This window comes from Anas acuta, chromosome Z (genome assembly GCF_963932015.1).
Source record: "Anas acuta chromosome Z, bAnaAcu1.1, whole genome shotgun sequence".
Classification (NCBI taxonomy): domain Eukaryota; kingdom Metazoa; phylum Chordata; class Aves; order Anseriformes; family Anatidae; genus Anas; species Anas acuta.
In genome coordinates, this window is record NC_089017.1 from 68,151,151 (window position 1) to 68,179,023 (window position 27,873).

Below are 27,873 nucleotides of genomic sequence, written 5' to 3' on the forward strand. Positions count from 1 at the left end.
AAAAGCCACCGATTAAGTGACCTACCGCACATCTGGACTACATTAGGACATTATTTGATTAAGACATTCATCACTTGGCCTTTCAGCAAGTGGAGAATCAAGATAATGGTGGGGTAAAATGGTGCAAATGGGACGGCCTATTCCTGCTCAAACTGCTGCTTGAGAAGTCTGATTGCTCCAGCCCCTTGGTTGTGGGTTTCCTTTTTCCTTAATTGCAGAAAAGTTAAGTAAATGTTGGTTAATTTATTTAATGTTTGGCAGGATCACTGTCAAGGGAGCTGTTATATAAAGGGTTGCTGTCATCTGCACTTCTCAGGCAGTTTGCTATCTGATAGGAAATGCTTGCTTGGAGGTCTTTCAAACAGACGTGGAAAGGCTCCCCCTTGAGCTGCAAGCAGCACCTCACGTTTCTGTATGGATGTTTGACATGCTCTCGGTCAGGCTGCGTTAGAGGAGAGGGCAGCCAGACAAAAATGGTTTAACCAGATCAGCGCAAAGGAGCGTTGTTTGTTAGTCTGCTGTACAAACCACGTCTGCTTTCACTATCTGAAGAGACTGCATGAGACTTGGCTACGGATTCATTGTATGTAAAACCAAAAGCACATTCCAGAAAAAAAGGATCAAGCCGTCTTGGCTTTTACCCTAAAATACCCCTTCTCCTTTCTTGTGTGGAAGCTTAAGACTGTGCTTTCAGGGAGCAGGCACAGAGGCACCACCTGAGTGCCACAACCTGCACCAAGCATTGCAGAAGCCAAGTGGCTGCTCACGGCACTGTGCTTTACTTCCTCCAGTGCTGAACAACCAGATGTTGAGGCTGAACAGACACCCTTATCATCCTAAAGTTCATTTTGCAGTGGCAAGGAGGATAACACACCTGAGCAGTAAGCAGCACACCCCTGGAACAACCAAAGGATTCAGCTGAAAGATTTTGCTGGCACTGTCTAAAGAACATCGACTCTGAACGTGGTGATGGTTTTTCTGGTTATCACATGCACACAAAATGTATAAAACAGTATTTTTAACCTCCAGAACCAATATTCTACAGTATCGAGCATAAATAGAAAGTTGCAAACTTCAGAAAGCTCTGCCTAGTGTTACAACGAGCAGACCGGCCACAGAGCAATGAATTCCACAGCGATCACAGGAAAAAGTGACTGATTTCAAACATGCCTCCCTCTCTGAAATGATAAAGGTGCAATGAAGACACAAGCCACAGGTCAGAAATCTTAGCTTACCCCTTCTCTCTCCCTTTCTGTTCCTGCAAACTCTGAAGCAAAACCAAAAAATTCCGTTTTCCACAGGAGCCTCCACTATTTTTGGCTCATTAGGTCAAATTCCTTCTCCAGCGGGCTGGTTTCAGGGCTGTGACGCTATAAGCTGAGGGAGGGCTGGCTTCAGAAAACCAGGCAGCCCACACCCTCAGCCCATTCACACAAAGAGGCTGTATTGGGAGGAAAACGCCCGTTCCGGCTGCTCGGGAAGAGGAGACTTCACTCAGCTGGCAGCAGCAGCAGAACCAGGAACCTGCTTCTAGCTAGCACAAGCAGGGATTTATGTATTTTTTTATTTTTTTTTCTTTATTTTGTTTTGCAGGGGGGAGAGGCACAATTGCCAACACAGTGTGTGGCTGGCTGTGTACTGGAAAGGAGCAATTACACGAACGGCCGCTGTGCAAGACATGAGCTGGTAAATTAGAGCAATTAGCAGCTGTTTTTACCTGTTAGGAAAAAGGAAAGGATAAACTGCTCTTTCCATGGGAGAGGCTCGAACACGAGCTGAAATGCTTAGGGCATGTTGGGTAACCTCCTGCTTCAGGAGACCCAGACCAGGGCATGGTCTCTGCGCTTGCAGGAAATGTGTCAGTCACATGTAAAACACGAGAAGATAGGGAACATTAAAAAAAAAATCAGAAGGGAGGGTGACTGGGAAAAAAACACAGTGTTTCCTACAGCACCATACTTGTTCACTGCCACTGCCTGTGGGCTATGACATTTGGGTACCCCTGGATTAGCTTTCCTGGAGGTTTGATAGCTAACATTAAAAAGCTGAGCTGTGATTACCATGCACTCTCTGAGACCTTGAGTTTAGGCGGCCTGAATTTAGGGTGACTTTACATATTTTGCTATAGATGATGATGATTCCTGCTGCTTCTGTTCTTCTGCCTGTTGCTTTGCTGCTTTGTTTAGAAGAAAAATCTAAGCATGCATTTAAATCTGGGCAGGTTTGAAGAAACATACTGATGCATCTTGCATGCTTCTGTGTAGTTGGGGAATATTTGGCCAGCTGGATTTTTGGTGCTGGTGGTGCCACGGCAGCTGAAAACAAGCTGGAGGTTGTGCTGGATGTAAGCACAGCTACTGGTCACATCTGACCTGGGGCATCAGCAGAGGGAGGGCACAGGCATCTTCTACCAACATTGATCAAACCCAACAGCACTGCTGTTTTTTGTACATGAACCTTTGAAGGTGGTGGTAGCTCACTTCACCTGACTCCTGGCCACCTCCCTGAGCCACGCTAAGTGAGGCAAATCTCAACAGTTTTAAAATGGGTAGGTAAGAAACTTCTTGTCAGCTATTGAATAAATCGATGAGAACAGAAGGGAAATAAGGTACTCACAGAAAAAGAAAGAAAAGGCCCATTTTCATTCAACATGCTTGTCACAAAACAAAACTAAGAGTGGCTATAGTGGAGCCTTAAAGAGAAAAGAAATACTGCCTAATTTCCATACAGACTATCCAAGAATTCTAGAGAATGAGGAGGGACAGATACCTCAGAGAGAAATTCAATTTTGTGTTAAACTAAATGGATTCTTAATGCATTTTCTACATCTCCTTATTGATTAAGTACAAAGTTCAAGTAACCCTGCTCCACTTGTAGTCACTGAAGGAACAGAAGATCACGGGGTGCTTATCTCATGTGCTCTTCATGCCACAGACCAGCTAAAGCCCCGGATGCCCTGGAGGCCAGTAGAGGCCAGGGCTGTAACTGGTAGTGCAGTTTCAGGTGTGCAGGAGAGGGTGCTCAGGTTGCTGGTTTGCTACAGGCTCACAGGAGCTGCCCACTAGACAAGTGGATGCTCAGTTTTCATTGAAATCTACAAGAACTGTGCTTGGAAATTGATTTTTTTTTTTTTTTAAAGCATCTGCTTCTCATTCCAGTTAGTTTTGGAAAACACGACTAACATTACCTGACTATACTATTATGATGCAAAAACGAAGTGGGTTATTGATAATGAAGTAGCTTAGTAGCTAAGGCAGCAGATGCACCCTGTCCATCTCTTTTTGCTACAACTGGCCTCAAAGCAAATAAACAGCCAACCCTTTTTTTCGCCCTCTAGAATTCATACCCACCTCTCCTGCAGACTTTAAATAAGTTGGGTTTTGGAGGTTTTATTTCCCTAAAGCTCTAGTCCCCTCCATTAAAACCTGAAGTTTCTTCTAAAAAATACTTCTTTTGGTTGCAGTGAAAAGCCTGAACAGAATCTTGAAATGGCTGAATGGTCAGAAAATAAATAAAAATACCAGAAGTGGTCCAAGAACACTTTAAAGTGATCCCTCCTAACTTGATGTGCAAAGAGTCTTGACACATCTTTGTTTTTAGCCACCCTTCCTGCACAGTTATGCACTGTGCGTCCCTGGTTCCTCTACAGCTCTGTACCAAAAGGAAGAAAGTGAATGTAGACTGAAAGGCAACAAAAACTGTATGAGCATTCACGAACAATCAGCGCATATTATCTTCTGGAGTCACCAAGATTACAATGACAGAGTGAGGCTGGCCCCAGCACCTGCAAAAAAAGGAGCAGCACACTAGGATCTTATCGTCACACTGCAATGCCACCTGGGTGCAAACAATAGTCTTTAAGCCTGTGCTACAAAAAGTGTTGTGTGTTGCTTTTCTTTTAGTACGATCAATTTCTATTCCAGTGAAATCTCTCTTATCAGGACACTCCTGCATAACTGTGCAGGAAGGGTGGCTAAAAGTGATTGTGTCTTATGAAGTATTTCTCATTCATTAGCATAGATTCAGAATAATTAATGTGGAATACGCATTAAACTAGCCTAAAGTTAAAAGATCCTATAAATTACTGTACTACTACTAAAAAAAATAATATCAAAGTGATTTACCTGTTCCAGGCCTCTAAATCTCCCAAATTTGCAGCAAGTGCATATTAAAGCTGTACCTGTATGTTTATATATAAAGCTAGTGTGAGGTAGGCAGCTCCTATTTTTGGCTGGAGATCTGAGGATGCTCCAGTCTGAAGCCAAATGCGTCTCTCAGAATGGCAGGTCATGTCTAGTTTCAGTGCTGAATTAAACTTTTCAATAAGAAGGGCTAAAAGAAGCTGGAAAAGAACTGGCTGCATGACTGCCTCTGTCTGTGCCAGGGGTCCACCTGTACAGGCAGCAAAAAGGCATCAGCAGTAGTTCAACCAAAGACAAGGATGCAGGTGGCACCAGGGTTACTGCACGGACCTCAGAACTTCTTAGGGTTTTCTTTAGCTCAAAACAGCTCTCACCGGTGAAGGTATGTGATGAGGCGCTGTTTGTGGGGCACAGCACATGCCACAGCTGTGTCTGGGAGAAGTCACCTCAGGTTTTAGCTGCCAGTTGCAAATTGTGGTTATGGCTAAACAAAGCAGTCATTGAATTTTTATAAAATGTGGCAGAAAAAGGGGTTTACTCTGTTATACCTTATGATTAAGCATTAGCAACTGAATTCAAGATATGCAGTAGTGGATGAAAAAACAAATACTACAAGTGTTCACTTTCCTCACTCTGTACTAACCATCTTTTCACAACACGAATCCCTTTAGACCAAGTGTTATCTCTCTCCTCTGTAACTCTGCAAATTGGCCTGCACATGAAGGAAGGTCTGAAGGGACCAGAGTCACCGTTTCAGCTCATTATCTTCAGACTTTATTATCTCCACAGATCTGCCCGAGCCAAATTTAGCTGGGACTGTAAAATGGAAAGTGCCCCACATCGTGAGTTGTGGGAAGCAGCAGTGGTGCTTGAGCGTGCGGCTGATGGCGATTGCTTAACATCCTAAGGATCTCCTTCGCACTTTTAACAACTCCTCCACAAATCTACCTCACCAACCTGGCCGATAGATAAACAATGGGTGGTGAAGATCAGAGAAATCGAAGAAATCCAGTGTAAAACAGCAGAGATAAAGGCAATATGGAAAGAGCTTTCTAGTTTGATGTCAGCCCTGTCACAGACTGGTTCTGTGGTCTTTGTTTTTTTTCAGCTAATTGCTCCATCCTTCAGCACTACCACATTAAATAATAGTGTGGTACTACTCCCTCCTCTGCCTCCCAGTCCCAGTGTAGGGGCTGAGAGGCAAACGCCAGCACCAACCAGCCTTCTGGATTTGTGCATTTCTGGGCTTGTGCCTAGAGCCAGATCTAAGAACCCAAATTAAGGGCACACACGTCTCTGCATCTAACTCGCACGTCCAACTTCTCCACATGACCTCACGAGGTGTGGCAGGGTGCAGCAAGCAGAGATCAGGAAAGGGAGGACAGCTTTCTGTGCAGGTGACAATCCACCCCTGATTCTGGCCTGCTCATGAGCTGATTTTCAGTTTTTGGCAGTGTACCTGCTTACAGCAGCCAAGGAAGCCAACCTGACAGAAGACTTTCTTGCCTCTTGTAATAAATATTAAAAAAAAAATCTAAAAAATAAGGAGTTTTCTTGGATATTTCCTAATGTTCCAGTAGCAAGTTTATAACCGACAATTAGAAAGAATTTAATCTGGTGAGCAATCTTAATTGTTCTTCCTCCTCCAGATGCGGAAATCACACGCTTTAAACCCAAAGGCCACTTCTATTTATTTTATGAGAACAAATTGGCTCTGTCAGTTTAATTTCCCTTGGTGCTGTAACCAGGCCTGCTGTTCTTCTTACAAAGACAACCAGAATCAGGCAGAAATAAAACCAATTTCTGAGGACAGGCAGCAAGGGCAGCTTGCTTGCTTTCTGAAACTCTCCTTCCCAGCACAGCCCCCTCCACAGGCACCCATACTTCAGACAAATGCAGCAGCAGGGACAGCCGAATAGCTGCTCAGAATGAATTATCCAAGAATGGCCACCAAGATAAACTTCTGAGAGGAAGCTGCCATGCCCTGATAGGAGCATGTGGGGCTCTTGCTTTTCACCAGTGCTTGGCGTGCTCTGCGTGTCCTGAGCTGAGGGGGTGCCTTGCTGCTGCCCAGCTCCACAGGTGGGGAAACCAGCACCAGGCTTTGTCCCTGCTTGCTTTTGGGAACCCGTCGTCTTCTGACGGAGGAAGGCTCAAGCATCTTCTGAAAGAAATCTCTGTTGCGTACTCACACTCGTGTGAGCATACACTCCTGCTGGCAGACAGACTGTATAGTATGAGTAGGACTTGCACATCCAAAACATTTTAACTATGGGGAAAAACAAGAATTTGTGTTCAGACCAACCCAAGGAATACCTGGAGGCTCTCTCCTGATGTTACTTGGATTGAAACTCATTTCCAAGGGCTAAAAATGTGTGCTTCCTTCTCATTTCCCATGCTGAACAGGTAAAACTTCTTAAAAGATGTATGCACGCCTGACTGCCCTAAAAACTGTGTCTTGGGGGCATTATCAATTCAGAGAGAAAGCAGCACGTGCTGTGGTTTCTACTCCTAGCACAGCTCATGTAAAATACTTTGTCAAAATTACTGGGGCCAGAGATATAAATGCCAATCAGCCAACAGTGTAAAGTTTCATGAAAAGATGATATCTTAAAAAACTAGTTAAGAAGGTCATACAGCATTGCACCTACTGAGTTGTGCTTCTCATATATTTACAGTAAATATTTAGCTGTTCATCTGTGTCCACTTTTGCAAGCAAATAAGGAATTGGAAACGATACATTACTTATAATTGCTGAAAGGCATACAGAGAGGGAAAGACTTTATCTCCCCCCTTGTCTTTTCAGTTCCTCTCAAAATTGCTGGCTTATCTATACACTTTTGCTGTGGGTGCTGAGGTGGGTGAAAACTACCCAAGTTGTGACATTGGTGCAACCACTCCCACCCAGTGCCATCCTTACGGCCATATACCACAGCCACGTCACCATAAACCTCTCACCTCCACTTAGAGCTTTTTAAGGCTCAAGCTTGTCTCAGCACCCCTCACTGGAGAAGTAAGTGAGCAGCTCAGTTTTTGCTTTGTGACAAAGGTGAAGTAATTCAAGTTGGCTTCATCCATGCTATTTTCTCCATCCTTTTGAAACCATCTTCAGCTGCTTTGTGCTACCCTGTGTCAGGTGGACACCCAAGGGGTAACTGGGCATTCCTTCATCTGCTGCCCTATGGGAAATGTGCTGTGCAGGCTCTTGTCTCTCTGTGAACACACAGTGATTTGAAGAAACTTCCCCAGGACTGTTTTTAAATATTGTTAGCACTTCAGATGACCCATCACCCTACATGCTGAGGCTGTTCCTCAAAACAGCAAAAAATAAAAGGTGGAAAAATACAAGGAAAAAAAAGAAAAAAGTTAAGAGCAAGCCACTTATTGTGGTAGCAAGGAATGTGTGCACAGAGTTTATTTTGATTTGTTTAGATAAGGTGGCTGGAAACAAAGATCCTTATAATATTGAAAAAGCTAGCAGAAAAATGTTTGTTTTAAAACAGAACAAAATGTTTAGGTAACTCCCAGCCTTGCATATCAGTTATGCCTGTTGATTTCCATTCGTTTAGTCTGAGCATTTTAACTCTGGTGCCATTACACATCTGGCACAGGCAAAGCAGAGAAGACAGTTCCGGGTTACAAGAGTTATCATTTCTTCAGCAGAGCCAAAACTTGTTCAATGTTTGCAGAAAAGCTACTGAATTAAGAGGGAGCTAGAGGTCTGAAGTCAGAGTAAAAACCCTTCAGGCTGCCTGCAGGTTACCTGGGGTTTCAGAAGATGCATTTTGAAGTCAGGTGTCAGGAGGCTCTCCCATTTAACACTGAATATGTTAAATAAAACAGACTCACAACAAGTTCCTCCAAGCATAACCTGAGAATCTGTGGGGTTGTTGCAGATGCAGGGATGGCTCAGCTTTGAGCAGTAACAGCGCTTTAACTAAACGTATGCAGAGAAAACTACAAAGGAGAAATCCCAGCAGTCTGGAAAGAAGAGACCACGTGCCTACAATCACAGCACTTAGCGCTATCTGCCACCCGTACCTGAGGGAGAGCAGTAAGAAGCACAGGCAAATTACCAATGTAAGTCGGGCATGACAAAATGATTACAGACCAAGAATCAACAATGCAGTATGTCAAATAGCTGCAAGCTTAATAAAAACGTACATTGTTCAAGTCCTATTTACTGTTTCTTTTGATGAAACTATTCTGCTGTCCTTTCTTCTGTGCCTAATATCGGCAAATATCAAAACACGCAAAATTTTGTTCTCTTACAATTGATTTGTTTTCTTAATAGGGTAGCTCTTTTTATTAAGCAACAAGAGCAATAATAACATCACAATATGGCAGGGAAAAGAAGCTGTAGATTGCTTTTCCCCCACTCTCTCCCTCCTCCCAAAAGTCCTTAGCCCTGGCCCCTGCCATCACCAGCGCTGGCAGGGTTGGGAGGTCTGCGGGAACCCTGCACAGCAACAAGGTGATGCTGACTGGCTGACTGAGGCTAGTCGCATGAGTCCAGAATTCAAAAAACTGCATTTTCCTTGAAATACACCTGCATATCATGTAGGAGGAAGACGAAGGCTATTCCTGGTCTAAAAACCCAGCTTATGTTCCTTTCACTCAACCTTTCAGAAATCCATAATATTGCATTTCTATGAAAGGTGTGGGATGAGCAGAGGTAAGTAAGATGTTTGCTATTTGTAGCTTAAATCTTCAGCATATATCTCACATAAACACAGGATGATGCCATCCAGCAAGACCCCAGATACACAGATCAAGGTGTGCACTGTGCTGCTTATCAAATGGGTGAGAGCATATCAGGAAATATTAAAGAATCCCTAGGTACAAAGGAAACACAAACTTGCATTCCCTAGTTGCAATGATTTTCTGGAATTTAAAGGCAGCTATTTAAAATTTTCCAACAGCACCTAACCAATAAGTTTGTGTTGAGATGCTGGCTTTTTGCCCTAGTCATTACAGACTTGTAAATGATGTCTGCTATAAAATTAAGCTACTTTCAATCAATGGCAGTGTGCAAAAGGGTATAAATATGGTTACAGAATGACATCCTACACCTGGTGTTAACATTTAGTTAATTCTTCAATTAGTTAATTAATGCAAATTTCTTTCTAAGCAGGTGAAACTGTGGCACATACGATGAATTCTGGGGATGCAGGACCCTCCTGAAATTGCACTGCCTTCTGAGACAATATTCAGCTATCAAAATGAACAGGAGAAAACAGGAGAGAGCTTGCCAACATCAAATGCACTGAAAGAAGCACCATGTTCCACTATAAGCACACTCCTCCTGATGTAATAATATTTTCTTATTACAAAAAATGCCGGGTTGGAAACATCTGAACTGCCTTTTGCACTTTGGAGACCGAGGTGAAGAAGAATGCTGAAAGCGCATTTCCATGCTGGGGCAGAAAACCCATACAAAGAAACTCCTGGGCACCACAAATTCTCCTAGGATCAGTCAGGAAAGCACACACTTGAAATTCATATAATTAGAAGAAAAGGCAGGATGCTCTGAAAGTCAGTCAGGGCAGATGCATATCACATGTTTCATCCTGAAGTGTATCTGAGACTATGGAAGTCGCATGCATTTTAAAGGAAAAATCAATTGAAATAAAAGATGTGTAATACCAAAAATCTTATTAAAGAGAGGGCTTTGAAGATAAAAAAAATCTGCAGATATCTTTTATTTGGTGCTAAATGATTAATTCATTGAATATGTCAGAGAGATTATTTTTTATTAGGTAAGTGTGTTACATCATTTCTTGATGCAAATTTATTTCTCCTCATTTGAGGACTGATGGAGAAAAGCTCTCTGTAAATCTGAACTCTTGTGTGGAATGGAGAGAGCTTACGGCACTGTTTCTAATACCCTGCTGGACCGTGTTACCACATTTGTCAGTTTATTTTCACAGGACATTATGTCACGAAGAAATGGTCTCACTGAATTCAGCTTGGAAATGCTCCCTCTCCGATGCCTATTTAATTGAAATTGGAAATCACAGGATTTTGGCCTTATATAGACAGAGAAGCTCCTTTAATATGATGCATCACAAAGTGTCATGATTGCAATTTGCAAGATCCTGCAAATGCAGTTGCAGCAGCCTACATGCCTAGAAGCAAAAAATGAGGAAAAATGGCTCCATGGCAGGGGACTGGCAGAGACCTTTTCTGCTCAGTCGCTGCCTGGTGGAGACTGCAGAACTGGGAATAATGACCGCCCACATCAACGTGTCCACAGTTTCTCCTTTCTGAGTTTTTCCACAACATTTTCTCTTCCTCATGCTGGTCTTGGTTTTCCCTCCAGCTTTCTCTACTCTGACAGCTGTCCTGCTTCCCCCTCTGGCTTCCTCCATCCGCCATCTGCTCGTGTCTTGGTGTAAGAGCTCGTGAGCAGCGTATCGAGCCATTCTCTTTCCATGTAGCATCCTGCAGTGGCGTGATTGCTGTGGATTGGGCCAGTTCATCCTGCTTCTGCATGAGCTGACTTCTGCTGAGAGTCTGTGTACAGATCCCACTCGGAAGGCAACAGTGGAGCACAGCTCATAAACTGCCCAGCAGTCCTCCTGGTTTGCATTTTCAAGAGTACAGCTACAGTCTGGGGTAATGTGTTGGTCTCTAAACCAGCGTGCTGTCTCACACTCTAGGCGAACACCAGTGCCGAGACATTTGTTTTTAATTCCATCCTCATATTACAACAATAGAGACAACAACAATAAAATCAACCCATAACGATTTCTTGGGCTCAGCCCAGCTGCTGAGAAAATTAAGGCTCTTAACAATGTGACGGCTGCAGGGTTTTGGGAAGCAATTGGAAATGTTGTACTAGGCCATGTGTCCCGTCTGCAGCTGCCTGCCCCACCACTGTGGGGCCAGAGGATGACCAAAGCAGACCATCATCTTGTGCATCAAGGCATGTGCCCACGTAGGATATGCCATTGTAGGTCTGGGGAAGGCTGCCCAAGTCGGAGCATCTCCCCACCCTGTATTAATGTGATTAATGAATGTGACAGTCTGCACAGAGGCAGCATGGGATGGCACTGTGATTTTGCGCGTTAAAGGATGCAATCTGGAAAGAGCAGGAATAGCAAGACACCCGTACAGCCCATCTGCATTTCTTTTCCCGTTGCAGGGATGAGGGACAGAACACCTGATGTTTCCCAAGTTCCCCATTCAAAGACCTCAAACCACACAGCAGGCACTCAGGTGTTGAACAGCTATCCTGGAAATTATCACCATTTTACAGAATCACCTCAATCTACCTTTTTAAAAATCCCTGCCAACCCCGGGAGACCACCTCCCTGCATTTTACCAAGATCGTGGATGTTCTGCCCCTGATTAAGGGGCTGCATAAAGCTACCACCAAGCAACCTAAACAACCTGGAACAACCTAAAGCTGCACCTGAGATGCCAGAAAGGTTCTGAGACGTCTCTGCTCCATTCTGGCTGGGTGCTGCTGGTCAACAGCTTTATGCCAGCACCTCCTCTTCCTCCAGGGCAACAAATACTCTCTGTATTAGGGTAAACATTGCCACTGGAGGAGGGAAACACGCCACTCATGCCTCTGTTCTTAGATCAGTGGTCTAGCACCAAACTCTGACAAAATTCATGTATTTTGGAGCCTTCCACTTTCCTGCATACAGCAAATTGTAAGGAGGGCAAGGATGACTGTCAGAAAAATGCAGTTTAGTGCTTAGGAGAAACTTCTCATGGCAGCACAGTATTTTCGAACAACGCTGTACAGGTTTCAAGTAAAGCACAGAGACAGTGTGGTCTAGAGATATTCTGCTCAGGTTTTGCTTTTTATTGCTTTTGCCTAAGGATGGCATCTAGCCTAGAAGGCCCTACTAGAAAGAAAAAACATCTATATTACTCAATAAACATTTTAATGAATGTTTTAAAGATGCTGTCCACAGTGCATGTGCTAGTCCCTAGCATCTATTTTCCTCCCCATCAGTCAGTTTTTAATGTCTCTTTGGCACATTGTACCCAAGAGAGGAAAACAAATGCCTGTGCTGGCATCAGTCCTTGCTGAGGCTGTGTTGTCCCTTACTGGGCTGCCCCAGCTCCCTCAACAGGTGAGCAGATACCCACATGTAAGTGCAACAGCTTCGTCCTTGTGGGCTCCACAGCGTTCATGGCAACATCTGCCTTGGAAAGATCATAACTTTAGATGAAGTATTAAATTCACTTCGTTTCTCATTGCCTCTTTTTTGATCAGCTGGGTAGCAAATGGGGGAGTCAGACTGCAAACCTTGGCTGTGTGCTTGTGTGGAGGAGCAGCTGCCGGGCTGGGGCAGAGGCAGCTGCCAGCTGAAGCAGCCAAGCTTGCCCCTGGCACCCTGCCTGCAGGTCCCAAAAATGCATAAGCACCTGTCTCACTTCACTGCCCTAGGTGGCTTGCTGGGAGGTTAGGAACTTAGCACACTGGAGAAAAATACAAGCAGACAAAAAGAGTAAATGCAGCTTTTTTTTTTTTTTTTTTTCTTCGAAATGACAGTTAGCTTTGGTGGTTTCCTTTCCTGATTGACAGGTTAACAAGAACTTGCTTGTTCAGAAAGGGGCTATTATAAGGGGAATAAACACACATTTTCTTTCTCTTTTTCTAATGTTATGCAACTCACTAATTGACAGACAGTGGAGTAGAATGTGCTCTATCAGCTGAATATCCTTTATCAAAATTGACACATTCAGAGTAAGGCAAGGACCTAAATTAGTTAAAAAAAAACTAGAAAAATAAATACAACGGCTAATCTTAGAACTCAATTTATATTGCTTGTGACTTAAAGCTGGAAGACCTCATCATGTGAGATGTTCAAGCTATAAATAAACTTAAGTTTAGAACAAACGAACATTTTTTACATGCAGGACTTAATGCATTACAGTTTTCTGGCAGAATCAAAAACAACACCGGACCAAAACCATGTCTCATTTTTAATGGAAAAACAAGCCAGTAGAACAAACCTCCAAAAAAGGAAATCTCTAATCTTTGAGTGCGAGTATCCAAGCGTGTCTCCAACTCTTCTGATTCAGTTTAACAAGAGAGGAAACCAGGCCACCAGAAGTTTACAGACTAATGCAATTACAGAGTGGCTCAATGAGTGCTGATTTGTCTGTTATCTACGATATAGCATAAAGCTATGCTAACACATCTTGTTCTCCTTGCACAACACTAAATTCTCACCAATGAGTTAATCAGAATGTGTGCTTTTCAGAGGGTAAGTAGCGGTCAGTTGCTGGAAAACATATGAATGACCATTTCTTACAGCTATTTTTAAGATCCATTAACTAACTGAATAATTGGATTTACCTATAAATAACAATGCATTTTCATCAGATGGTGTTTAACATTTCTTACATCACAGGTGAAAAAGAAAAAAAAAGAATCCTCTTAGTAGTTCTAATATTGAAAGGCAAATAAAATTAAGGTCGTAATCATAGCACCCCTTCAAAATTACCATGAAATTTCAACAATTCTGTGAAGACAAGGGTACAAACGTACCATTATGAAACCACTCACTGAAAAAAGCCACTTGAAGACAACCAAGTTGTTTTGCTGTTTGCCAGTAGGATGAACGTGGGAAACAGCCACCCTTCTGGAGTGGTGAGCGGCAGCTTGCACATGGACAGCAGTGGAGAGCTGGACCAGCTCCAGATGTACTGAAAGCAGAGATCATTGTTTTTTGGAACCACAAGCACAGCAGACCAGGCCCTTAAAACAAAAATGCTGGAACCCTGGTGCTTAAAGTTAAACTCCCAAATTCACATCCTACCACTTTAAAAAGCAGTTTTGAGGTCTGATGCATCTACACCTAACTGGTATGCATGCAATCAGATTTAAATGCTGAATTTCAGGTGGTCATCTCTACAAGTTTTATGGGGGTTTGTCAAGATCCCACCCAAGATCAAAATAAGTGCCAGAAAGCCAGTCTAATCACTGGCATAGCTTGTAATGTCAAATAATTTGACTTTTGGACAGGAAAGGTGTACAGTGCTACTTAATATTTAGTACCTCCTCAAGAAAAGATGAAAATTTACAAAAGCTACCGGTACTACTTCATCGTGTACTGGTGATGGCTGAATGTAAAACATCCCCACAACAGTCCAGAGGCCAACACTTTTCTGAACCAAGGACGACAGCTATATTCAGTTTGTTGACTAGGAGGGGAAGCATGGACACAGAGTGCTCTCATTCCACCCAGACATGGTTCTCATATCACCCTGCTACACTACTCTATGGGTACCCTACTGCCTGCCTACAGCCTCTAGCTTTGGACGTACACAAAGAAGTATTTTGTTTAGCGTCAGCCAATAACTTCCAAAACCACATCTGGACAGAGGTTTGCTGAGGAAGCGAGCTAAGCAGAATTTACCCAAAGGCATATTAGGTCTTCATTTAGGGAACTGCTGCCTTCTGAATGTCTCGGCAACTGACTAAGCAACAACTTTGCTAATGTACTTATCAGTGCATTAGCACTGACATCTCTTCTTACCAATTAGCGTGGTCCCAAAAGGATAAAGAAAAGATCAGAGGTTGGTGAGATGATATGACATCCAGCTCTGCAGAAAGCTCTGCAGAAACATGCGGTTCATTTAGGGGTATTCAAAGTCCAGTTAGCCCAGACTCCTGCCTATATGTAGCATCCTGCCACCACTCTGTTTCATACACAGAAACCTCATTCTTGGGTTTGGCAGAAATTCCGTTTAGGGCTCATAACAGGCTGCAGTCCACCTGGTTGGTGGGTTTGCCTCTAAACTGCAGTGAGTCGTGCGTGTGAGTGCTGACAGTAACATACTGCTTGAGCAAGACACCAGTTTTCCTGGAAGACCTATGATTGTCACAAATTTGATGATGTCAACAAATTACAATTCTGTGGTGTAAACTATAGTGCAAATACAGCCCCAACTGTGCCAAAACCACAGAGAACTCCAACCAAGACACCTCACCTTGACCACTTCATCAGGAAATATGATTAATGCTCAGAAGAGCTCTCATAACGCACTATCCAGAGCTAATCAAAGGAGATCCAGCATCTCTTACTGTACATGTATGTAGCCATGAAATAGAGGTGGATACATGAATGTAGGGTACAATGCCAGTGGACAAGAAGGTGAAAGCAGTATGGATGAAAAGCAGAGGCCATGCAAGCACCATCAGCTATTCTCAGCCAGAGGCACAAGTGTGTAAACATCAGAGCAATAGTGAGACTTGAAAGAACACACTAAGCAGGTTTCTTTGATTGTTAGACAGTAATTAATGCCATATATCAGAACTTCTCCAAACCCCATGAGTTTGCAAAAAAATAAGTAATTGCTCTTCAGATAAAGCTGCCAGCTCCTCAGTGGAGAAATGAGTATGAGACTTTTCTGTCTGCACTGGGGAATGTTCAGAGAGACCAAGAGCAAAACAGTGCCTATCTTCTAGCAGGAAACTGTTAGCTGCGAGTATAATTAATGAAGGGAACAATTTAATCCACACTGTGATGAATGCTCCCTTGCTGGACATGTGGAATCAAAACTGGATGTTTTTCTAAAAGATAAGCTCTAATCCAAACAGAAGGCAGTTTAGGGAAATCCAGTGGTCTATGTCACAATGCTGGTAATAACATGTGACCACAACTGACTCTAAAAACCTTATAACCCTTGAATATAATGAATCACAAATACCAACAGTGCTGTTCCTTCCTCCAATGAAGTGTCTGGCGATATGGTGCCTGGATGTGGGTGGGTTATGATTAACGACGCATTCTACTGTGACTTTGCTCAAGAACTGTTTTCCCTGATGATTACTATGGCTTGTGTAATATTTTCTTCCAGGAATTATGACAAAAAATTGACTTCAGCAAAAGCTACATTTTTTTGTCCATAAGTTCAGGTATTACTTTACTTTCCCATCACAAGATGAGCAAGGGTCTTCTAATGGGAACTGAATCCAGGTTTTAATTAGCATGAGCTTATACCAAAATGGGCCCAAAGGAAATTATGAACACATCATCAGAATCTGGTTCTTATTACTGCCAGAAAATGGCAGTGAAGTTATACAGATGCATGCTAAAACCTACAACTATCTTGAGAAGGGGCCTCAAAGGCCTTTCTTGATGAATGAAGACAGTAAACATGGTGCTCAGCTGGAAATGGATTAAGACACTTCTGGGCAGCTTCTGGTTACCAATCATGGAACCAGCAAACACCCTCACTCCTTCCCTCCCTGAAAATGATCTTTGTTATGTTTCTTCTCCGTTGTATTAACACTGAGGGTGCTGGGACCTCCATTTCTTTTTAATTTCATGACAGGACCTTCCTGTAGCTTCTGCTTCTAGATGGATAGGTCTGCTTATCCCTTGTTTTCTCCTTTTTTTGCTTCTGGTTATTGCATTCTTCTTTCATTTCTGTGGTCTGCCACTACCATTACTTCCTTTCAGCCCCAGTGGCAGACAAGTGATTGGGATTCCTACATCCAGGGTGTTAAGATTTAAATTACAAAGCCAGGCTGAGGTCAACTGGGATGAATGCATGATATTCTCTAATGCGTTAAGCAACAATTTGATACGTGCAGCAAGTTCTGTGCTTGTCTGGAGCTCCCACTTCCTGGCTTCTGGATTTCTGATTTTTATTAATATTGACAGAAATATTCCTCTGGTGCCTAGACTACTCCCTGGATTTGTTCTTACATTGCATTCAGAAATCTTGCATTCAGCAATCAGCAAGTGGACTTACTGAAAGTAATATTTCTCATCTGGCCAACACTGATGCTTGGTATATCAAAGCAGGTAGATTTTAGAATGAAGGAAACATGAAGTCAAAGGTCATTTAGGTCCTGGGAGACATACTAGTTTAAGTTTTGAAGTTCACAGTTAAAATTATGTTGCTAAGAATTAGTATGGAGAATTATTGCAAACTGTAAAGGAAGGAAATACACAGATAAACAAGCATTCTTGGTGTTAGAGGATGCTTCTGTAAATCAGATATTGGGGTCCCAGATTTATCACCTTGAATTTATGTATTTTGCTCATTTACATTTCCTCAATTTTGGAACAAGATTTCTTGTTTTGAAATTGCCGTGCTACTCAAGGACAACCAGACAAAATATCACAGGATGTTAGTATGGGAACTTCTTCCACTGAACTAATTATCTTTCATTTGAAGCATTTGTACCTGTACTTTTGATTTTAAACCCCATAAAAATACTTTAAAATTTTGATTCTTAAGGCATTTAAGTAAATAGATAAGAAATACATTAGAAAACAGTAGTTTATGTTTTTTGTTTGTTTTAAAAAATGCAATTGCTTAACAAATAGTATTCATAGTTTGAACTATGAAACTGAAGATATCTTCCTTTGAATGTGCAGCCCGGAAAAATCACCCTTAAATACTTAAAGGACAACCATTCAAATCCCATTCCCACAAGCCTCCTCTTCAATCCATTAAAAATGTAATTGTTTGTTCTAATTATGTTACTATGTCTAATTCAATACTTAATATCTGGATTAGAGATGGGCAATTAACAGAATACACCAGAATAGAATAAATCATTATCTCTGCAAAACTGTATGCTTGTCATGGGAAGAGGTTTTAAAAATCTCTAAACTGTTTATTGGGTGAAGCATGAAGGGAGAGAACTTTCCTCCACAGCACTGCATTAACAGTGTTTATAAAGCCAATCATAAACTGCCAAATAACAGTGCAAAATTGGGCATTTATTCATCAGACAAAATGGGATCACCTGCACATGACAGGTTTGATATAGCACCTAGGGAATATACTTTAGTTTAGTATCTCATTGGTGAAAATCAGACATACTATCTCAATACTACACAGTCATGACAGAATTTGTCACATAACAAAAATTGCTAAGACTACTGTGCATAATATCTATTAGTTTCTCTATGTTTGATTTATTTTTATTATTATTCAAATAGAAAAGCACAATTTTATTTAGGTGCTTAGGTGTTTGAAATTATGATGACTAAACTGCACATCAGTCTTCAAACACACCCTCTCATTTATCTAAGTGGGTAGAAATAACCGTGTACCAGTTAACAGACTATTATTTCTCTCCAGTGCTGACATGGAGTAGTTTTGCTCCTAGATAAAAGAAATGAAGAGAAGAGATTAAAAGCCAAAGCAGCCAAACACCTAACTTGTGTGAAAAACAAAGTGTATGGAGTCTTTCCACATCTTGGGCAGACCTTTTCTTACATGGGGTCAATATTAAAAGACTGAAGACAAGAGGGAAAATGAAAGTTGAAAGGAACAGGAAGCATCTTTGAAAGGCAGAATTGTGAACATCATGCTGCAACACCATGAAACAACACACTATAATTGATTTAAGTGCCGAGATGGTACTAAACCTCTCTAATCATACAGCAATCATACTAATTCCAGTTGCTCAGAAGACATTGTTAAAATCCCACAAAATCAAGATATTCCTTTTAAAAGCACATAAATCTGATTATAGAGCCCTTTGGTGCTTTTCAAGCCCTCAGAGGGGTCAGCCTGATGTTTTAAACTTCTCTCTGCAACCAGAAAGAGCTAGAAACTTTAATTATTTTGAAAGAAAACTGAAAATTCTTCTATACTTCTTCAGTTGCCTGAAAGAGGAATGCTAACTATTGCAAGACTCAAGAGCCAAAAAATCTGGCAATGCAGAGAGGATGTAAGCACTCATATGCATAGAAGCACCATCCAGCCATGTGGTACGTTTGTTGCCCTTTCTTGTATGCTGAGAAAAGGACTGACAGCATCTGATCCAGATCTGTGCAATCAAATAGTCATCCGCTGCTGCTGCTGCGTAAGTTTGAGCACAATTCAGCTCCTCCTGGGATGTTTTTGTATTTACTTGTTACCAAGACAGACTACCGGTCTGAAACGGCACTTCAGCTCTAAGATGAGATGGTGATTTTTCACTCTGTCAGTTTGTCTGGGAACACAGATTGTTACAAGTACTGAGGAGTTATGTTAGACATCAGTCTCAAGAGTCTCCTTCCTGGAAAATGCCAGGAAATTTTATCAACTCCGCTCTGAAGAGAACAAGTCGTGAGTTGATTCATCTGAATCACTAAAGACATAATGAGAACGGTGTTGGTTACCTACAGGAATTTACTTGCTTGAAGCAGTAGAGTTAATGTGCGGTAGTTAGAATCTGAGATCTGTCAACAAGAAACAGATTATCTGAAAGCAATCATAATTCAAGCATTTTTTTCCAAATCTTGCTTTTAACATGCCACCTAATAATATACTAAAATCTAGAGATGTTACAAGAAATAGCTGTATGCATAAAGGAAAAACAAAGACAAGCAGAGCAAAATGTACCTTGTCGAAGGGAAAAGATTACATCTACCTTTACAGATAAGGCCTCTTCGGTTTCATCTGATCTTAAAACAATTTATTGCAAGCACAGAGCAATCGACAGTTAAGTCACACACCTGGAAAGCTGTGCCTCTGCTTTGGGGAATTTATGTTCCTGCAGTTTCTCCTTACTTCCTCAGGGCTGAACACAAATTACAGCTTTTTAAATGAGCAGCATTCATTAAATCAAATTTAAAACTGCACTGCCTACATGTGCCCCTAATTAGTCTTAGAACAGTTTTGCTGTGTACCAAGAGACCAGAGGTGGCCCTGCCTTTCCACTAATCCTATCTACGTTAACTCCAAAGCCAAAGTTTCAGCAAAACTTCTCCACTTGGGTTATCACTATAAATAGTAACATCTAACTACCATCACATTATCTATGTACACCCAATCCTGCACCAATTCAAACCAAGATTATTGCTGCTGATTTCAGCAGGAGCAGGTTTTAAGTCTTAATGTTGAAGGCAGCTTTCCTCTACGTCAAAGGTTAGTTGGCCAATCTTCTACATATAAAATGCTAAATGGTGGTTTTGGCTAGCCCACAGGCTTATGTAACCGTGGGGATGAAATAATGCAGCATTCTTCCAGAAAGGTCAACCACATACTCTCATGAGCTGTCTAATTAATATGATTTAATAAATATTACCATACAGAAGTGCCCACAAAGGCAAAAGATAACATGAAATTTATCACTGGCTGGACTAGTTTGCTCATTTCAATAGAGAAACACTGATAAATGACAGAAATAAATATTTCTATTAAACTATACAGTTTGTTGTATATAGGATACATATATGTGCAAGGCAGAATTGTAAATCAGGACCTATGGACAGCCTCCCCACCATTGCCATATTTAAGGTTCCACGGCTTCCTAGCACTACCCATGGAAAGTTTTATGGAATTCCTGCCTTCTGAGCACAGCTGTAAATAACATGTCCAACTGGATCCTCGACAGCTGTCTGTGCACACGTGTGAGGAACACATGGCATGTGGACAGCATGCTGTGACTTCATAGCCTGGCACGGCACCGCGGGCATGACTTCATGTGCTTGGGAATGCAGTATCATTTATGTGGAGAAGCCACCTCTGCCTGCCTACAAGTGAGCAGTGAAGGAAAGAAAGCTGAAGGCACCACTTATTTCTTTCAAGTGGCCATCTGCCCAGTGGATTTCATCAGACCAGAAATACACACGTTCATGTTTGAGCTGGTATCACAGCCACAGGACTGTACTGCAAGGACAATAAAGATTTTTAATCTTGCAACCATTCTGACAGAAAGTAGGCACTCGACTTCACTCGATGAGAGCACTGCCCAGGCATCCTACTTAATTTTTGGCTCAGTCAATATCCTGAATTGAAGCCCAGAGACTGAACTGCAGCCAAGACTGGCATTCTGCTTTCTGACACCTTAATGTATTTGGATCCAAACATCCTAAATTTATTATCATTGCTGTGGTGTTTGAAAAGCTTTACACTGCATGCATTTCAATGAAGAGTGTCATGCCTTCAGAGATCCACTGGACATATGGCCAAATTTTCTTTTAATCCACAGCTTCTGGTAATACACTGGCCATCTCAGACATGCTATAACTTATGACTGCAGAACTTTGTTAAAATGGAACCATGCCTAAATAAGTACTGAAGTACTGCATGGGACATTCTAAACATACATTTATTTATTTTTCAGTAATGGTAGAGCTAGACACCAGATTAAAAAGATGGCAAAAGCTTCTGCAAAAACAGTCTTTAGAGGCTTGCTAGTTGTGAAAGCCAGCAGCACATTTTGCATATTTGTGTTTCTCTGGAAGCTTTTATTATGTAGTAAGTCAGAGTAAATGCTTCTGAAAGTTACCCTGTCCTGCTGGTATAAAAATATGGGTGAACATCTATGAGCATCTGTAAGTGGCTGGAATTACAAAGGGCTGGGCAGCAAAGAGGACTGGAGGAATCAGGCAACTCATACCAGAATTCATTGATGTGACAGGATGCAAAGGACATGGAGCACTTTCCATCCTCATTCCCGTGCTCTAAATATATCTAGATCAACCCTGGCAGCAGTTTTATTGAACACAGCCCAAAACTTCTGCTGAAGGAGATCCCACAGCCATCCTGGAGAGCTTGTTCCAGACTTTGCACAGGTATCTGCACTTTGGAAGTCCTGGTGCTGCCCAACCACCCCCTGACCCCAAATTAAAAACAAACAAACAAAAAGCTGGAAAAGCTGTGTTGAAGCAGTCAGCCAGTACCCAGCATTACAGCAAAGCAAATGGGCATGGATGTTGTCGTGGTCCCCTGGGAGCACCACAGTCCCAAATCTCACTGCATAAACAATGCACAGCATGTGCTGTATGATATAAACACACAAGAACATAAAATTCTGGATTATTTTTCTGGCTAATTTTTTGTCCTTTTATTAATTAATACAAGACACTTGGTATTTTCAAGGTCAGCAGTAGATAAGGTCACTATCCTGTTTTATGCTTACTGAAAAAAAAAATAAAATCTGATTTAACCATATTAAAACAGAGAGATTACTTATGTTCTTTTGGAATACTATTGTATGAACACTGAGAGCATAAAATCCCAGTTCCATCCCCAAAATGATTACATAATGAATGATACGTTATATATAGAATCTGTATAGTTTAGGACGAGAAGGATTAGAAAGGGAGTAGTCAAAATGGACTTGGCAACAATAAATGCAAGATCTCCTTGTAGAAAAAAAAAACAAAACAGTTCTGTATGCCTCAATCCTTTTGCTGCCAAGTATGTGCTTTTTAGAGTGACTGATAAAAAAGATTTATCATAAGAGCTGATAAGAAGCAAGTCTTGAAAGTTGTAAAAACAAAATAGCATTTTAAATTTTATTTGCCATTGGGGGAGGGGGGACAGGGGAGGGTGATAGCAGAGAAAGGCAAATCAGGGAGTACTATTTTGAAGCCATATTTTTCAGTATTTCTTTGCAACTTTTGAGGCTAGAAACCTATATTCAAAAACGGAAGTCAGTTCTGGCATTTGTCGTTTTTTTGAAAGAAAAGCCATACTAAGTATTTCAAGAGTTGAGATAAAATCAGGAGAGTTGAAGACATGCAATTGGTATTTTTGAATTGCAAAGTAACTCTTTCATATTAAACGTCATCAGAGACCAGTAGACTGCTCTCATGGAAAAGAACACTGCAATGTACTGTGAGTAAATATATAAATAATGACAGCTCAGGTTAATTTAAATTTACACTTTTGAGATGTCAGTCCTGACAGTAGCTGTTCTGTAGCTACAGTTAACTGCTGTACTTTCATGAGTCCTCAAAGCTAACAGTCTTGAAGAGAATCCAATTTAGGAGACAACTAGCAGGTATTAAGCAAATAAAGGGAATCAGAATCAGAAGACCTGGATTTCATTCTTCTATCTGCTGCTGACTTGCTGCATGACCTTGAATAAAATACTTAACCTGCCCAGGCTTCAACCTTACCTTAACATGCATCTCCTAAGACTGCCCTGAGGCATAATTAATTAATTCACACCTATAAATCTTTCAAAAGCCTTGTTAGTGATAGATGAGGCTGTGAAAATTAATATTATTAGCGGTATTTTCCCACGTACAGATGTGCAGGGTGACATACATGCCCTCTCTACAATACTGATCTGTATGAATATATATGCAGATACATAAACATACACAACATCTAAGTTTTCACTCAACTTCTCATTCAAATACCAGCAAAATGGGAACAAACAATGAAAGAACAAGCAGTACACGTTGTTACAGAGGGAGGAAGGCATCTTCCTTTGCTTTTCATGAAACTATCTCCCAAATTGCCTCTCGTTCACAACACAATTCTTAAGATTACAAATTACCCTTGTTTAACAATGTTATGAAAATAAATTGTTCTTACCCTAAGCCCCTGCTCCATGGACAAGCAGAGGACCTGCCAGGGTGCCGTGTACCTGAACATGTTTGGCCCCTTCTGTAGACAGACTAAATGGCAAAAGGCATGCAAGTATCTCAGGTCTACTGGTTGCTTTTCATCTGATGGATGCTAAAACTGAGAGAAATTCCTCCAGTTGTATTCTTGAAGGGCCTCTTGCGCAGAGTCTAAGACACAGCTACAGCCATTCCACTTGCACCCCGTGGAACTGAATAACTAATTCAATAAGAGGCTTTCTTCTTGAGAAGAGCTTAGCTCAAACTCAATTAGCATAAATAGGATGATAACCTTTGAACCTCCCACTCCTCCTCCTGGAGGTCGCTCTCTCCCCTGCAAATCTTGGGTCTGTATGTTACCACCGATGGCATTTGACTCTGCTTCGGAGGCCTAGAAGCAGCTATCAGAGATCATCTCAGCTAGTTCTTACATTTGCAAAGCATCTGTAGCTTTGCATCTTTTATTTTTGCTGTTATGTTTTAGCTGTGCTCAAAGGAATTCCCTTTTCCTCCCACCTGCAGGGATCCTTGCCTTCCCCTCTCCAGCATGGTGTTCAATGTTCGGCAGCCTGCAGAGTGCTGCTGAAGAGGTTCACACTGAAGCTGCTATAAACACTCCCATGACAAAGCCACTACAGTAAAAAATTACCAGCCTAAATGAAATTGAAAGGTTTTCTCCAAAATGCACGGAAATGAGCTCTTTGGAACATTGGCAATAAGATATACTATTGTCTTGTTTGTGATAAGGTTTCCCTTTAAAATGGATTATTAGTTTTGCAGTCAGAGAACCAGGCCTAGTCTCCAAGAATCTAAACAAGGTAAAAGAGTAAAACCTTGTTATTTTCTGCATTTATGTGATTTAAATGACAAATGGAAGTAGTACTTCTGTATTCTGACGCTGCTTAGCAAGCGGCATGTCGTTGCACTGATGCAAACGCAGCCACATAGATCAAGTCACTAGTTTGTCTGTTTGTTTCTCTATTTCCTGTCAACAGAGGAAGAAGTCATTTTAGGTTTATATTGGTGATCTTCACTGTTTTATCTCTGGTACCTGCACTGAGGCAGTCCCACCCAGACAAGGATGCAGGAGGAAGGGTAGAGGCTCATCCTTAAAGCCACTGCTAGCACAGAAGCCAGCTGCTTCCTGGTCAGCTCAGTGAGCTGAGAACAGCAGCAAAGCAGTCCTGCAAGTGAGATTCAACTGCTTCTGCTGGTAGCACACCTTTTCTGTTTTCTGTTTGTGTTTGTTTGTTTTTTCTTTCTTTTTTTTCTTTTTTCTTTTTTTCTTTCCTAAAACAGTAGTACTGAGTTGTTGGTGTCTTTCACCAGAACCTGGCAACAACTGACACACAGGTGAGCTCCAGCTCAGCTGAGATGTTTGTTACAATACTATGATTTGTTGCACAGACACAATTAACAATCAAGGGGCGCCATCTGCAAGAATGTGAAAGTGCAGACCTGTTTCAAATTATCAAAATTATACACTACAGACGTGGCTTAACAGTGACTTTAATAATGCCTATACAGCCTTTATACATGGTACATAAAGCTCCAGCTTCCTTTAATTGCTGAGTTTATTTTGCTGGACAACCAATCAGTCATACGAGTAACTCTCATTTCCTTCACCTCTCTCTGTATTTTGACCTCCTGCCTTGATGTTTCTGAACTTCATTTTGGAAGCAACAAATGACTGCAGCTATTTCTTCAGTAGCTGGAAGTGATTTAAGCCAGAACAACCCAGGTACCACCATATTTCAGCAATTAAAATGCTTTTAAAACAATCAGAACAAGAACAGATGACAAATCCTGTCCCTGAGTAAGAATCCGGACGTGACGCTAACATGGATTACAGGAGGACTTACGTTACAAAGGCAGGACAGATGAATTGCCTTGTGCTGAAGTTAACATCAGCTTCTTTGCAAGCTGGGAGTGTGGCCAATGGTAGAATCACAGAATCACAGAATTTCTAGGTTGGAAGAGACCTCAAGATCATCGAATTTTGGTGAGAAACAGCCATTCATTGCATCCCTTGAACATTCCAATGGCCAGATATACAAACAACTGCAAAACAAGCCTGTCCACATGCACCTTCAATTTTTTCTCCTTTCCTTGCCTTGCCTTGCCTTGCCTTGCCTTGCCTTCCCTTCCCTTCCCTTTTTTCTTTTCTTTTCTTTTCTCTCTTTGTTAAGGGTTGTGTGCCTTGCTCATTAAGTGCCTAATGAAGTCTTATCAGCGAGTTTAATTCTGAAGGCAAATGAGAATATAAATATAGAACAGACCAACTGTAGTATTAGGTACTATTCTGCAGAGTCAACAGTGAAATAAGTCTGCCACAATGGCCAAACACTAGGAGATCCCAAGAAAAATCCTTACATTAAAACATTTTAGACCAATATAGAATATTTAGCAAGCATCTCACAGAGAAGGCCTTTGATCTTCTATTTTCCTAGAGGACAAACTGAGTGCTGTCACATATCTCAAAAACTGTTAGCAAAAAATACCGTGTAATTTCACCCTTATTTAGGATAATTAAGTATGAATAACACATTAAAGCAGCTGCTTTTATATCTTTTGCATTTAGAAATATCGATACTTACAAGACATAATCCAAACTTTTGTGATCTTGCAATGATACAAATACAACCTGCTTATTTTTTTCCAAAAGCTAGAACTCTTTTTCCCCTTACATTATGGGCTTTCATGCCCTCTCTTTTTAATAGAAAGACAATATTATGGAAACCCTACAACCAGTTTTAAATAAGAGATCACAGGGATGCTGTTGTCAGGAAATTAATATAAACACTCCCATACCAGGATCCAAAAGTTAATACAATTGTTGACTTGTCTTCAGGAGAAATAGCAAACAAACAGATACCAAACGGAAACCAGGAAGAAATATGACTAACATCTAAGCAGGGGTCTATTTACACTGACAGTACATACTAATGAATGCCCCCAGTGTTTGAAAGCCCATCCTTCTTCCCTCTTACCAGAAATCATTAACGCTGGGGAGGGCTTTTCAGGACTCAGTCAGAAGTCAAAATACTAGCACTCGCAACATCTCCCTCCAACGGGCTGCTCTCAGATGAGTTAGAGTTGAAATCTTCTTGGAAAACGTAGGCAGAATGTACATGAGCAATGCGAAATGCAATCTGTCCTTGCAGGAGAATGCGAAGCACATACCAATAAACATCACACCCACATTTTGTGGTTTGTTTCTTAAGCAAGGGTCATTCAATTTCCTGTGAGACTCTGACAGCACAGGATTTACCAGTGATGCCTTTCTACACCTCCTTTTATTTCCCAATAAAGACAAAGCCATTGGATAAGGTTAGGGACTTACTCAAGCTGATGAAGCCATAAACGTTGTTTGTCTTCCAGTTGTTCATGAGTAAAGAAGATGAGACTCTGTGTGTCAAAGAGATAAAACCTCCTGCTGTGATGAATGCATGTAGATAAAATACAAGGCTGGAATTTACAAAATCAAATCCAATCACAGGCTCTAATGTTTTAGGAAAATCACTTAATCTCACTATACCTTTTATCAGAAAGGTGCTTATAGCATATTTTGTGAGTTTTCTGGAAAAAAAAAGTATGCTCATGAGGGTACTTGCTAATATATTTCCTGACAACAACACAAAGGCATCTGCAATTTCATGAAACTCCTCTGGTTTTGCCCATTCTGTATGCAATGTACAAACACAAATCTGGTGGGAGAAACAATATACCTTAGTATAATGTTTCAGTGTACATTGTGCTACAATACTTATGAAAGGTAGAAAATTGAATTCATACCTGTCATACAGACTGACACTGCTATTTAGGAGCCAGAGACTCTCAGCCTTGGAAGTGACCACTTAAAGACTTAAAGTAATTGCAAGGTTTGGCAACAGTTAAATATATGGTTTGATGCTCTAAAATTTGGGCAGAGGTGTCTAAAGAGGCACTTAGGAGCTTAATCCCGCGTAGTCTCAATCTGTAATTACTCAACTTCTTCAGTGCAATGTTGCAAAAACAAGAACTAGCCTGTAGGGTTGAATAACAAAGCCCAAGAATTCAGTCTGGTGAGCTCTCCAAGAACGAGTGACAGGTATTTCTACTATTTGTTGTTCTTTATTACTATTACAGCTATTACTATGGTTCTGCTGTACCACTCCTCCCTCCTTATGGCAGGAGTCCTCCTACAGGAACACAGACCTGTTTTTCCATTCCTGCTTTATGGTGGGAAAGGAGTCACCTAGAAACTTTGAAGAGGCTAATCTCTAAATCTCCTGATTTAGATTTGCCATCTTTGGGCATCCTATCTGTTTTCTTTTGTTGCACATCATTTTATTACCCCATTTTATTTGTGACACAAAAGAATGGTTTCCAAGTTATCTTTAGCAAGAGACAAACTGTGCAAGATCTCAGATACTACACCAAAAATATGCAATGTCAGCAAT

The 27,873-nt window shown here is 41.3% G+C and overlaps 1 protein-coding gene across 13 annotated transcripts in view; it reads right to left on the reverse strand.

The window, feature by feature from the left end:
• The window catches only part of PALM2AKAP2 (PALM2 and AKAP2 fusion), a 257,880-nt gene that overhangs the window by 27,729 nt on the left and 202,278 nt on the right, over window positions 1-27,873 (reverse strand). For 2 of the 13 annotated variants that reach the window (XM_068666548.1, XM_068666547.1), the window contains exon 1: window positions 23,403-23,477. The exons of 9 other annotated variants lie outside the window; for them this stretch is intronic. In XM_068666548.1, coding sequence (XP_068522649.1) covers window positions 23,403-23,462 — 60 coding nt within the window. In that variant the 5' untranslated portion in view covers window positions 23,463-23,477. Of the gene's footprint in view, window positions 1-1,235; window positions 1,384-23,402; window positions 23,478-26,421; window positions 26,573-27,873 lie in introns of those variants that run through there. 2 more of the 13 variants (XM_068666550.1, XM_068666551.1) reach the window with 2 other exon arrangements.